Source organism: Aricia agestis, chromosome 14 (assembly GCF_905147365.1).
Source record: "Aricia agestis chromosome 14, ilAriAges1.1, whole genome shotgun sequence".
NCBI lineage: Eukaryota > Metazoa > Arthropoda > Insecta > Lepidoptera > Lycaenidae > Aricia > Aricia agestis.
This window is the reverse complement of record NC_056419.1, coordinates 933,034-946,000: the sequence shown is the minus strand read 5'-3', so window position 1 is coordinate 946,000 and position 12,967 is coordinate 933,034. Positions and strand designations below refer to the sequence as shown.

The 12,967-nt window shown below is 34.8% G+C and overlaps 1 protein-coding gene across 1 annotated transcript in view; it reads left to right on the top strand.

Moving 5' to 3' along the window:
- LOC121733979 (serine/arginine repetitive matrix protein 1-like) overlaps nucleotides 1-5,783 on the top strand; it is a 127,049-nt gene extending 121,266 nt beyond the window's left edge. Inside the window, exons 7-8 of the mRNA XM_042124393.1 lie at nucleotides 4,282-4,462; nucleotides 5,695-5,783. Of these exons, the coding sequence (XP_041980327.1) occupies nucleotides 4,282-4,462; nucleotides 5,695-5,736 (223 nt within the window). The 3' untranslated portion in view covers nucleotides 5,737-5,783. The remainder of the gene's footprint in view (nucleotides 1-4,281; nucleotides 4,463-5,694) is intronic.
- Nucleotides 5,784-12,967: the final 7,184 nt, after the last annotated feature.

Genomic DNA, 12,967 nt, shown 5'->3' with positions numbered 1-12,967 from the left:
ATTGGTATCGCGCTTTTATTTTGAACCAGCTTTTTCACGCAGCTTCGCCAGCATAAATTAATGCAGCTTTGCTCTGGCCGTTAGGAAAATACTTAAAAAACGATTTCTTATCTGCAGGAGAAACGTGCAAAATTTCGAAGTGCCTACTTCTGAGCTTTTAGCTCTGCGTTGTTTATGTATCAATCAATCAGCTGAGCTGACAATAATTTTATGTGGATTCAAGAATTTTTTTATACCTCAATGGATGCAGGTTCATCTTACAATTCCTTACATTTCTCCACGGCAGCCACAAACTTAATCTCCCAGCACCGAACGTAATTTCGCTTCGCCATTTTTAAATTCCTGAACTAAAGTCCAGACAATTTCAGAGCGAAATAAATATTAAATTGTTCTCTTTAACTCGAAATAAGTTCAGCAAAGAAAGGTACTTTAATGACATGGCGCTATAATTTTACTTCGATCGTTTGATTCCTTTGTGTTTTGTTAAAAGTTTTCTTATTTGAACACGTAGGCTTTGATTTCAAAGCGACGGACGGTATTTTGTACTGAGAAAAATATACAAATGATATCGAAGATTTATGTTTAGCATAAATTACAACCTTTCACATAAAATACCTACTTAGTTTCTTTTATAAATCAGAGAGTGCAAGAAAATCTACGGAAGTTATACGGAAAATCATTAGCTACTTTACCTTCAGTATGGTCTCATTTATATTTTGTCCCTGTCTGTCAAGTGAATTTTACAAACATATTGCATAACTAACTTAATATAATTGCTTAACTAAGCAAACATTTTCATTGGTAAAGGGATAGTCATAATACATTTCATAGAAATTGACTTGAGTAGCTTCGAAACCAATTCAATTCGAATAAACAAAACATTAATTTATATTTATTTGTGAGGGCAAACAATAAACGATTATACCCATGGGAGAAATACTCGTAATAAACATAAGCTTGAAATTCCGGTTACTTACTAAAGTCAAAAATTCTTTTAAAGGTCAATGTATACGCCTTTATAATAAAATCCCAGAAAACGTTCAAAATCTGTCAATTAACAAATTTAAAAAAGTTGTTAAAGAACGTTTGTGTACCAAAGCATAATATAAGGTTACTGATTTCATGAATGATAGTACACCGTGGGAATAAGGTCGCCCCCTTCAGAGCTGTTTCTGTATATTATTTTATTGTAATATTGTACACTGGTTGTATTTAGTTTTTTATTTCTTATTTAGTCATAATGACATTGTAATTTTCCATCTTTTTGGTAAAAGATGGCCCCGTGCGAGTTTCTTACGCCGGTTCTTCTCGCCGGGTTAGTTCCAGAACCGGTGGTAGGCCCCAGTAGCAACAACGTTCGGAAAACATTTAAAAAAACTTATTCTGAATAAACATTTTTGACTTTGACTTTGATTAGTAATAAATAACCTCAAAGTTTTAATAAAGCGGAGGGCTTAAATGAGCGTTGAGCTGAAAATAAACACAAATAATTTCCGCGGGATTTCTCATTTGTCGGCAATAAATAGATTAAAGTGACAAATGGGATATTTAATTCCCAGTTGTTGCCGGCCAGAGTCAGATGGGATAATTCCACTTTTCGTCTGTCTAGTTTATTACATTAAAATATGTGATTTAGGTTAAGGCGACGCCTTAATAATTTGACTGTAGCGATATCGATTTTTGTCAGCAATGACTAAAGCTAACAAATTAAAGGTCATTGTCAGGAATGTCAGGATTCATCATATTATTGTCTTTGTCTTTGAATTACCCATAGCATAACACGATTGGTCAACTTTTATAACACAGAATAATCAATCAAAAAGACCTTTGTAAGAAAAGGGATTCCTATTTTGCCTTGCGAACATAGATCTGGCCATATTTGATCCACACATAGTTGTAGGACCGTTCTTTTGCGGTTGACCTTGTCGCTGCATGAAGAGCTTTCTGCTCCGGGGACAAGTGCTCGGTAACAAAAATCCTAGAACCTTCACCTTCGCCCGAAATATTAAGATCAGAAGATGTTATGCCACGTCCTGAGTTAGCTTTTTTGTATCTGTGACAAGCCGACAAAACCGAATCTCTCACACGGGTATTGTTGAAAGTCACAATGATATTTTGTGGCCTCTTGAAAGCAGAATTTTGCTTAGCAACTTGACGACAGGCGTTAATATGTCCGTCTTCAACCGGAAACTTAATAACATCGCATAATTTCTTAAGAAGCTGTATTACATTTTTATTTTTGCGTTCTGGCACTGCTTGTATCTCGATATTGCAACTGCGGGAGATCTTTTCGAAGCTTGCAAGGCGAGAATTCAATCTAACAATATCGCTACTCATTTTCGCGTTTTCAGTTTCCAAACCTTTAATATATTTTTCGGTTTTGTCTATGTCCGCTCGGGTTGAAGATTGCTCTGCGCAAATGAAGTCAGTGGTAGCAGTGAAGTCATCCTTGAGAACTTTGAGAGCCGTCAATTCTAAATTTATTTCCTCCATTGTCTTAAGTTGTTAGGGTTGATTCAGACCGAAACGCGACGCATAGATGCATTTTTAAATTTATATGGAATTGACAGAATCGCGAGACATCTCACGCAATTGAAATCCATACTTTTTTATGCCACGCCACGCCTTGCCTCGTCGCGTTGAGGTCTGAATCGACCCTTATTCGTATTTCGTATCCTACTAGACACGAAAACACGACAACATACATACATACATCTTGTATAAAGTATACTATATTATGTGTATAGTATATTGTATACTAAAAGTTCACTGATCCCATAACGCTGTGATGAAAGGATCTATTAATTAATTGGTTTCATTTATGAATCAAATTTTGGCAAAGCCTAAATTCATTAAGGATTCATTAAGCATTAGAATCAATATGAGTTCAATTATATGATAACATGGCCATCGAAAAGAAGATACAATGTACATTAAAAACTATTTATAAATAATGCATGTATTTATATTATTTCTTTAAGCTTCAATTAATTTTGATGAAACTCCGTTTAATTCCCTGTAAATGAAGGTCCCGGGAAATGTAACAATTTTTTTCCTCGATATTTACATTTAGTACGTTTTTTCGCGTATGCAATAAACAAACTGCAGTTGAGCTAACTCATTTGCAACCATCAGCTAGTAAAGCAAAAAAATAACAAAAACTCAATTCAACATAAAATAGCCCCAAAATTTATCATAACTTTATTTCCCATTTCATTCAATTACGCACTTACCTATTTAAGTGGGGTGAAGGCTTAATATTATTAGGGCAAAATGTGATGGCACTTAAAATATTATACTTCGCTCTGATCCTGCTTGAGACGAAATAATCGGTACTGAATCAATATTCCCTACACGCACACTCGGGATTACGCTGCGATCTTCTCTGAATATTAACGCAATTGCAATAACACTTTTGAATTTTAAGATAACCAGGGGAAAACATAATAATAGTGTCGGGAGTTAAGACATTCTCCTGGACTGCTCTGCTTCGATAATAGGTCTAGTACCTACACCGAGCATTACTGCTGAGGAAGATTTGCTTTAATTAGAAACCCCGCGCAATCAAAGTTATCGAATAACTCAGCACCAAATTACTGAAAAACACATTCACTGATCTGTAGATTTACACTTCTTACAGTGCTCAGCTGACTTTGATGAAATTTGGTATGGAAATACTGGGTTCTGAGAAATAATACTGTTAATTTACACAAAAAAAATCCCTATTCGTAACAGAATTTTATTTAACCTTATATAAAATCCTGTATTAACCTTTATAACAACATGGTGAATCATCTCGCAAAACCACTTCTCTCTACGACTAAAAGATTTGAATAAACTTACAACTTCCATGCGAGAAGGCAGAGCCTTTGGTCCAATTACGACCCGGTTATACCGAGCTATCTAATTTACTGCGACCTAATTGTCAAAAGGCGGAGTATTATACAGACTACATCTCATCTACATTTATAACCCGTTTCGTTCCTTGCTGATTTCGTGAGCTTTAGTTGACTTTCTAGCTAACGTTTCATGGAGTTTTAAAAGTATAATGTCATTAGGTCACCAATTAGTATTCATCTTAGATTTAGAATCTTAGAATCTAAATCTAGCTTTCTTTGCTTAAATACTCAACTACAGCTGTTTGTTCTTCTAGCATTTTCCTAAAATACATACCTCAATAAACTTTATGGAACAGCGATGACCTTCAAAATATATATTGTTTTTGTCCATGCTTACTAATTCATCTAAATAGAACATAACATCTAAAGTATTTTTCACCAGGTTCGCGTTTGGCAACTACTGGACATTGGGCATCATGTGGCCGGACTACGCTCCGACACTCTTCGAGCCGAACCAGTGGTGCCACCGCACGTTGTACGTGTTCGCGCTGACGCAGCTGGGAGTGGTGTGGGGCGTGATACTGCTGCTGATAATGCTGCTGCTGTCGCTGGTGGTATGTCAGGTGGGTGTGATGATGATGAAGATGCACTAGTGGTGCCACCGCACGCCGTACATGTTCGCGCTGATGCAGCTAGGAGTGGTGTGGGGCGAGATACTGTTGCTGATAATGCTGCTGCTGTCGCTGGTGGTGTGTCAGGTGGGTGTGACGATGCACTAGTGATGCCACCGCACTTTGTACGTGTTCGCGCTGACGCAGCTGGGAGTGGTGTGGGGGGCGTGATACTGCTGCTGATAATTCTGCTGCCATGGTGGTGTGTCAGAATGGGTGTGAGCGATAGTAATTGCAGTGATGAAAGTTATGTAAAAATATTGGAATAAACAAAATCAAACAATAACGGAAGTGATTTTAGCTATTATTATAGTAATGACATAAACAACAACGTTGGTGATGACGATTACCTGCTATTCAGCTAGTAATAATAATAATATAAGAAGAGGAAATTAGCAAAAAATAACGATAATCATTGTCCATTTTCACAATTATCTTAATTAAAGAAATAGTCATTACAATTCGAAGACTAAAATAAATGTAAGTAATAAAAGATCCAAACTTAAACGACTGTCATTAGAAATAGATTCGCTGGGATCGCGATAATGTTTAATCTGGGTTGATAGCTAAATACACCGAGATAGTGAACTCCGAAGCACGTAGCCTGATATTTATCCAGTACCCGCAATCTCGGAGTATTAAACCAATCTTAATAAACCTGGAGACTCTTTCGACTTGATTTTCAACGAGATTTATATTTTAATGTTGTTTGTTAAATATGTTTTTTTTATTTAAATATTTTATTACTATTTACGAATATAGCAGAAAGGAATATATTTTGATAACAGTTATCATAATAATATTATGATAAAAAGGACATTATTATGCCTTTTTTGAGACTTAAAATATACCAAAAACTAGCATAAACGAGTAAATAAAAATATAACTCCACTAAGATTCATGTTACATAGTCAATACTCGCAATCATTTTGTTTTACGTAAGACTTTTATAGTCCTACGTGATCCACGTTTTTGGTAACAAATAATCTAAAATATTTATTACATTTTTAACTTTTATTCTAAACTTTAATTGAATAAAATAAAAATCTACACCAATTATTGTTTTGGAGTCTAGATCATTATTGGTCTTTGATCATATTTACACATAAGCAGTAGATTGATATCTGTATGTAGTTTAGTAGAATATAAAACACATTAGATATAATATTGTATTGTTACTCTAGGTATTCGGCTGCGGCTGGCTCGGCCCACCGAGGTACAAGTAGCAACGGCGCAGCGTCGTGCTGGAGCTATGGCACAGGAACATAAACAATACGATGGACGTCGCCGGCGCACTGCTCCCCTTCACCCAGGTCGTCCGACCCGAACTGACCATACACGTACAGGAAGTCCTCACACAAGCAAACCAGAAGATACCTGAGATCAACGAACCCAAAAGTGATGATGATAAAAGTGTTAAGGACGACGCTGTAGCTAATAGTGGTAAAAAAAGTAAAGATGATAAAGATAGTAATGGTAAGGATGATAATAAAAGTGTTAAAGATAATAGGAAGAATGATGGGAAATATGATAGAAGTAAGAATGGTGTGAACACAGCCTGATGGTTGTTGGTCGTGCTGCCGTCGCGCGAGAAGCACGTACATTTTGAAGCTGCAGATAAGATATACTACTTCTGATAACCTTTATATTCATAGCTGAAGGAGATAATATAGGAAAAAAAGATTTTTTTAAAACGTATTAATTAAAAACATTTTTTTTAATGAAATAAGGAGGCAAACGAGCAAACGGGTCACCTGATGGAAAGCTACTTCCGTCACCCATGGACACTTGCAGCATCAGAAGAGCTGCAGGTTCGTTGCCGGCCTTTTAAGAGGGAATAGGGGAGGGTAGGAATGGGAAGGGAAGGGAATAGGGTAGGGGATTGGGCCTCCGGTAAACTCACTCACTCGGCGAAACCACAGCGCTTGTATAAAACGCGCGTGTGTATAAAACATGCAGCATCTGTTATAAACAAGTTAGTTATTAAAGAGGTATCTAAACGATTCCATCAGCATACATCTCTCGCAAGATTAATAAAGAGACAACATAGCAAATTGCCTGAAATATCTCTAGCCCGGATCAAAGGCCTCCTATGATCTAAATTAGCATCTCCTCAAGCTATAAATATAAATTCCCCGAACTTATCTTCGCGCTTTCTGATATTATGTGCTCTAAATTTGTATATTAGGCTATTTTCTTATAAATATTAAAATTGAAGTACTACAACGAATATTTATGATGTAAATATATAAAGCGTAATATTGGCCCGTCGTAATTTGAATGTATAATGTAATATCAGACGACCTGCCGTATAATTTGACAGTTGAGGTTCGCCTCAAAAAGTGCGTGAACAGGCATAAATATAAATTAATATTTCTTCACTGAATCTCTTAGTCTTTATAAAGTCTTTAATACTTAATAATCAGTATTTTTGTCTGTATAATTTAACGTATCGTCCAAATATAAGTGATGTGTCTGTTTTGACTATTCAACCAACTTATAATTGTCTTCTTTACAGCAAGATCAAGCCTTTTTTAAGTTCCTATGGAGCTCTTTTCAATAAAAAATTAATTGTTGGAGGACTTACTTCAGAAACAGTAAAAATATTAGCGAACCTTTGGTTATATGAGCAACTGAATTTTGTGAGTGTCGGTCGTGTTACTGATTTATTATAACATTCTCCGGGGGCGTGAGAGTGACAAATCGTGTTTTAACAGACGCCATATTGAATTTTCATGAACCAATTTTATTATAAAATTGACGATTGATCTTCTGATTTTATCGCCTCCCTTTTTTCGTTCAAGACTACATAATCTTAAGATTTATTCTGAATCGGTATTTAATAATTCTTTCTTATTGTTAGCCTTCAAGATGTTATTCTATGGCCTTACTCACTTGGTCACTTTAAAAATTACTTTGCTTAGTGTTAATGAAACCTAAGAGAAGACTAGATTTTTCCAATCAAACGCTTCACTTCAAGTTCACTTCAAAAACGTTTTTGAAACTTTTACTTTCCGTTAGATGTATTGATACATGAAATTGTTTTGTTGGTTGAATTCTCCAGACAGTGTTGACATCGACATGGCATGGATAGGGCTTTAAATAAAAGTGTATTGGAATACAATATTTTTGTATTAGTGTTAGATATAACGGTGTGGTCACCCTCACTGTTTTGTATGTATTACATATTTAAAAAGTTATTATAAGAATCACTATTTACATAATTATTTTATGGATAACAGAATTGTAGAGGCTAAATTGAAAGCTCCAAGAAAATTAGTGTTAAGTGACTGTCTAATATAATTAATTTGAACAAACTTAATTGAAAATGAAAATGACAGACAACGGCCAAATATTTTATTGAGCAGAGCTACAAAAAATATGTTTTGGCGTTAGTTATGTCTATTGTGGCGGTGATGACTTTGTTGTGAAAGCGTAAGACATTGTCATTTGAAGGACGATGACATTATCACTAAAGAGTGGATGATATGATAACATTTTACAAAATCACACTAAGATGAAAATTAACTGGTGTACGAAACAGTTGGTCTGGCGGTGTTCGTTTTATTTCGGCCCTTAACATCTCTACAGGATTGTATAAATTAAGAAAAACTTAATGGCATGGTCTGCTTGGCAAAATGACAATGGTTTTAAATGCTTGATTATTCGGCTGGCTCATTTACGATTCTCCTCAAACCCTGTATAAGGTAAGTCTAGCGTAAAATTAACAGAAAGTCTTGAAATCTAGAATCCTAATCGTCCTGAATTCAGACCAATTTTCATATCAACACTTTTGTAATATTTTTATCTTACCACTAATATCAAAACGTATCAGGGAAAGTATGGAACATATTATATAGGGTGCTTAAAATTCTATATCATAGCAATGCGCGTAGAATTGAATTTTTAGATGATAGAGGTCTAAATATAGAGATTAACATATTTTTGGCCTTAACTTATTTAAATTATAGCATCAAAATTCGTAAACGTAGAGTAAAATCGCTAATATGTATTAGTTCTGTTTGAATTTATATTGATGTTAATGTAAGCAAAGCGGAGAGAGCTCTATAATTATACTACCAATTCAAATATCAGAAAAAGTTAATGGAAAAGTGTTTGAGTTTGAAAGTTTGATAAACATTTACATCAAAATAATTTGAAACGGTGTATAATTAATGTGTAAATGACAAAGTGTAGGCACCGCATAATTTTAAGACCGCTTGGCGAAAACTTCAGTGGGCATTTGTACTTACCAATAACGTGTCAGAGTTTAAACGCAATCTACCAATAACGACCAGTCTGAGCTCTGACAGACTGAACTGACCAATAACGTCCCCGCGCGCCCACCCCGCCCACTCCTCATCCCACCAAAGAGACCTAAGGCTCGATTTATATACGCCGAAACGCACGGTTTGGCGGTCACACCGCAATATCACAAGCATATTTTGTATGTAATTGACTGCGCGACCGCGCCACTATTTAAATATATTATCGTTATAATATATACTTGTGAACAAACATGAAAATGTATTAATATAACGCGCGTTCGCATACTAATCCAGCCTAAATATTATATCGAACACTACACTATCTTAACGATTTTTGCCAAGAAATCTTAAAGTTGTAAGTGGGCTTTAAGAAAAATAGGTTTACACAGAGTGAGCATTAACGAGCGTTTTATGAGTTGTGTATTTTTTGTCCCGTAATTTGTTTCAATATCATTGTATTTTAAGATATAAAATTACCTCTAGGTGCAAATGAAACAAAAAATACACAACAATCGTTTCGTCTCATTCTTACGTAGTCGGGAAAGATCATCACGTGATCTTTTTTACTAATTATGGCTTTATCGAAAACTGCCCTACTTTTTTTTAGCGTACTCGCAATTTTCAAAGTAGCGATTCGGGAAAAATATAACCAAAAAAAAATTAAAGTATATACTTTTTATAAATATAATTATTTAAAAAATAAGATAATTATGGATTTGGGAACATAGATTTGACGTAGACATAGCATATTATGTAGTAGCATATAACCAGTAAATGTCTTCAAGACGATAATATTATTATCATAGCTCTTCTTATGTAAAATATATCTTTAGATGTAACACAAATATATAAAATATATCTACACTAGTATTATAAGAAGGAAAAGTGTCTATTTAGTTTTTTGAATTGAAATTGAAAATACTGGACAAATTTTGATGACTTAAGCAACTATTATAAAAAGCATTTAGCATGCATTTAGTTCAATTGCATTTAGTCAACAAAATAGTTGAGTAGATTGTAAGCAGTATAATATTTTATGTTAAGTACATAATTTTTTGTAAAATATCATGATAATTAATTGACGCTGTACAATTTTAAACGATCAAGAATTTTATTATGAAAATGAAATCCGTCGAAAAATATTTTAAGCTGAACAAAATGAAACCGCCTATATACGAACTTACTTTGCGTTATACTAAACTAAAAAGGTTTTTAAGCCAAAATACCACAAACAGTATTTCTGTTTGTATTTTATACAAATCTTTTTTTAAGATATTTTAAAAGAAGCATTTTTGCTTAATATTGTCTTTAAACTTCTGTCAAAAACGGCCGCTTATACATATCTTTCTGCCATCCTCTTTTTGCAAATACTATAAAAAGACTCCATAAATATTTTATTTTATGGAATTGAAAATGAGAAGTAGTGGCATTAGATTATCGTTTTAACCCACAATAAAAAAATGAGTTTGTTGAAAACTCACATTTTATTTTAAAATGTACATTACTATAACTTTAAAAATACTGAAGCATACAACGATTTGGTAACAAATTAGGTTCCCCATCCCATATTGTGAAATCATAAGCAATGGGACCAAAAAATTCAGTCAAAACTTATCCGTAAATCGTTTTTTGAGCAATAGCATTTACCTCTTTACCGAAACCACTACAAGCCATTTTCGTATGAGCGAAAATCCTCAAAAATTTCTTTGACTGCAATTGGGAATAATACTCAAAGGTTGGAGCAGAGAGCGCTACTAGCATACAGTAAATAATCCGACCCTATACCTTCGATGGCTCAGTTGGTAGAGCGGTGGACTGTAGAATAAAATAAAAATAATCCGACCACTGACCTCCATTATACAAGTACGCTGGACTTATGATACCCAACTGTTTTTTGTGCCTATTTAGGCTGCGTTTCCACTGAAGCGGAGCGGAGCTTAGCGGTGTCCGAATTGACCAATCGTGCTATTCCAGCGGAATGACAGCGAAGACTTCGAGCATGGTGATTGGTCAATTCGGCACCGCTAAGCTCCGCTCCGCTTCAGTGGAAACGCAGCCTTAAAGCGGAACCGGCGCCCCCAATGCGGGGGAAGGGAACTTAATCTGACGTAACTTGCAAATGGCCGCTTAATCGCTATTGGTTGTAGAAACTAGTATTAGTTCCAAGTACTCCCACTACTGCTATCAGCGCCAATATGGCGACTTTCAAACGTCATTTTTACGTCAGATTTAGTTCTCTTAGGCACAAAAAATAGCTGTCATTTTAAAGGTTAACATAAGTCCAACGTACTTGTATATTCGGGGTCAGTGAATCCGACCAAAATCCGACATGTTGCATACGTCATATCAGAATAGTGACGGAAACGTCGAACAAAACTTTTTGTTTACTGTCTGTGCTGGTGCACCCTCTAGCGTAAAAACTTTGCAGTAGTATATATCCCATTTTTCTTATTAGAAATATTAATAATTTACGAATATATTTTAGTACAGGGCTCCCAAAGTGGTAATGCGCATATAAAATTTTCGTCATTTTTCGGCAACGGTCGTATTAATTCTCGAGCGTTGGAAGAGTCACTGCAAGCGTTAACTTAAAAAAAAATAACGCTTTGCAGCGATGTAGAGGCGTCTGACGTTGCTTATACGTTACCATGGTAACGAGTTATAGCCATAAAGTTAATATACCTAGCGGAATAGAGAAACAAAGGCCTGAGCAAGAGAGATGTCACCATCAGTAACACTGCGTGGTAAAAAGAGACGTGTGATACATGACAGAGGCACTATTTTTTTGACGTCCAGTCGGCACGTGCTGCACGTTGACAATTTAATCTCATAGAAATCATGTTCAATCATGCTTGTGTAAGTGTATACGTACGTGCACATATTTTTACACACAGATGAAACCAATTTCGGTTTCGTTTGACAGCTCGAGATTGTTGCTATATTTCGCTAGGTATATATTGGTAACTTTATGTTTATAGCACTTTGACGGACCGGCGACAGCGGACAGCCACCGGCTTTAAGATATTTACTTCTAATTCCTTTGATCAAGGTGCAAAATGCAAGTGCATTGTTTGGGGCTCTTACGTTTCATAGATTCGGGTGTTTTCGTGATTACGACAGTTAGCGAAGATTTGCATGCGCGTTATTAATTTGGGAGTACTGTACTAACAGTATGATTATATTTTTGGTATTGATCAATACTGACAACACTATAATATGTATAATGAATATTATGTTACTTAATATCTGGGTATACAATATCTTTATGTGTGATAGTTTATTATTTAAATATCTTGCTACTGTATGGATCTCCATAACTTTGTTGAAGCCTGAAAACAAGAAAGTTTTTATAATAGCCTGACTCAAAAATAATCATGTTTAAATAATATATTATAATATTTTGTAGCATATTATGAGTTCCTAATCAGTATGGTAGAAATATTATTTACAAAATATTAATATAGATTCATGGATTATTTACAAGAAAATTTTAATAATATTATGTTATTAGTTATTGTAAATTATTATTATTGTTTGTAATAGTTTAATATAATTTAAGTTGATGTCGATAAAGTAATGTATGTTTTTGTTGTAAATGCGATCAATAAATGTTTTTTTATATAATATTCTTTTAATAAATCCCTAAATTTATTTCATTTTTAGGATATTTTTCAAACGTTATTTAGGAAATTTAAATATTTTTTTATATATTTTATCTAACTAGTGACTCAAATAATTAATGTTTGTGATGACTACAAATTAAAAATGTCCAAATTCACTATTATAATAGTCTTTACAATTATTATAATACAGTTTTTCAAGTAATAATTAAAAAAAATTATCAATCACTAAAGCTCTGGTTTCCTCCAAAAGCGGCGCCGCCATGCAGCGGCCGCAATACAGCGGTGAATGACATCACTAGAACGTTGTTCCATGTAAGCAATATGGCGCGGTTTTCTAGAGAACGGTAGTTGACACCGTTCTCTAGAAACCGCGCCATACCGCCCATATAGACAACGTTCTTGTGACGTCATTCACCGCTGCATCACGGCCGCCACACGACGGTACCGCACTTGGAGGTAACCAGAGGCCGTAGCCAAAGACCCTTTCGTTAAAAACGATGACGAAATTCGCTATCAAAATAAATGTATGGGATTTAATATCTATGGACATAATAATATCTATGGAC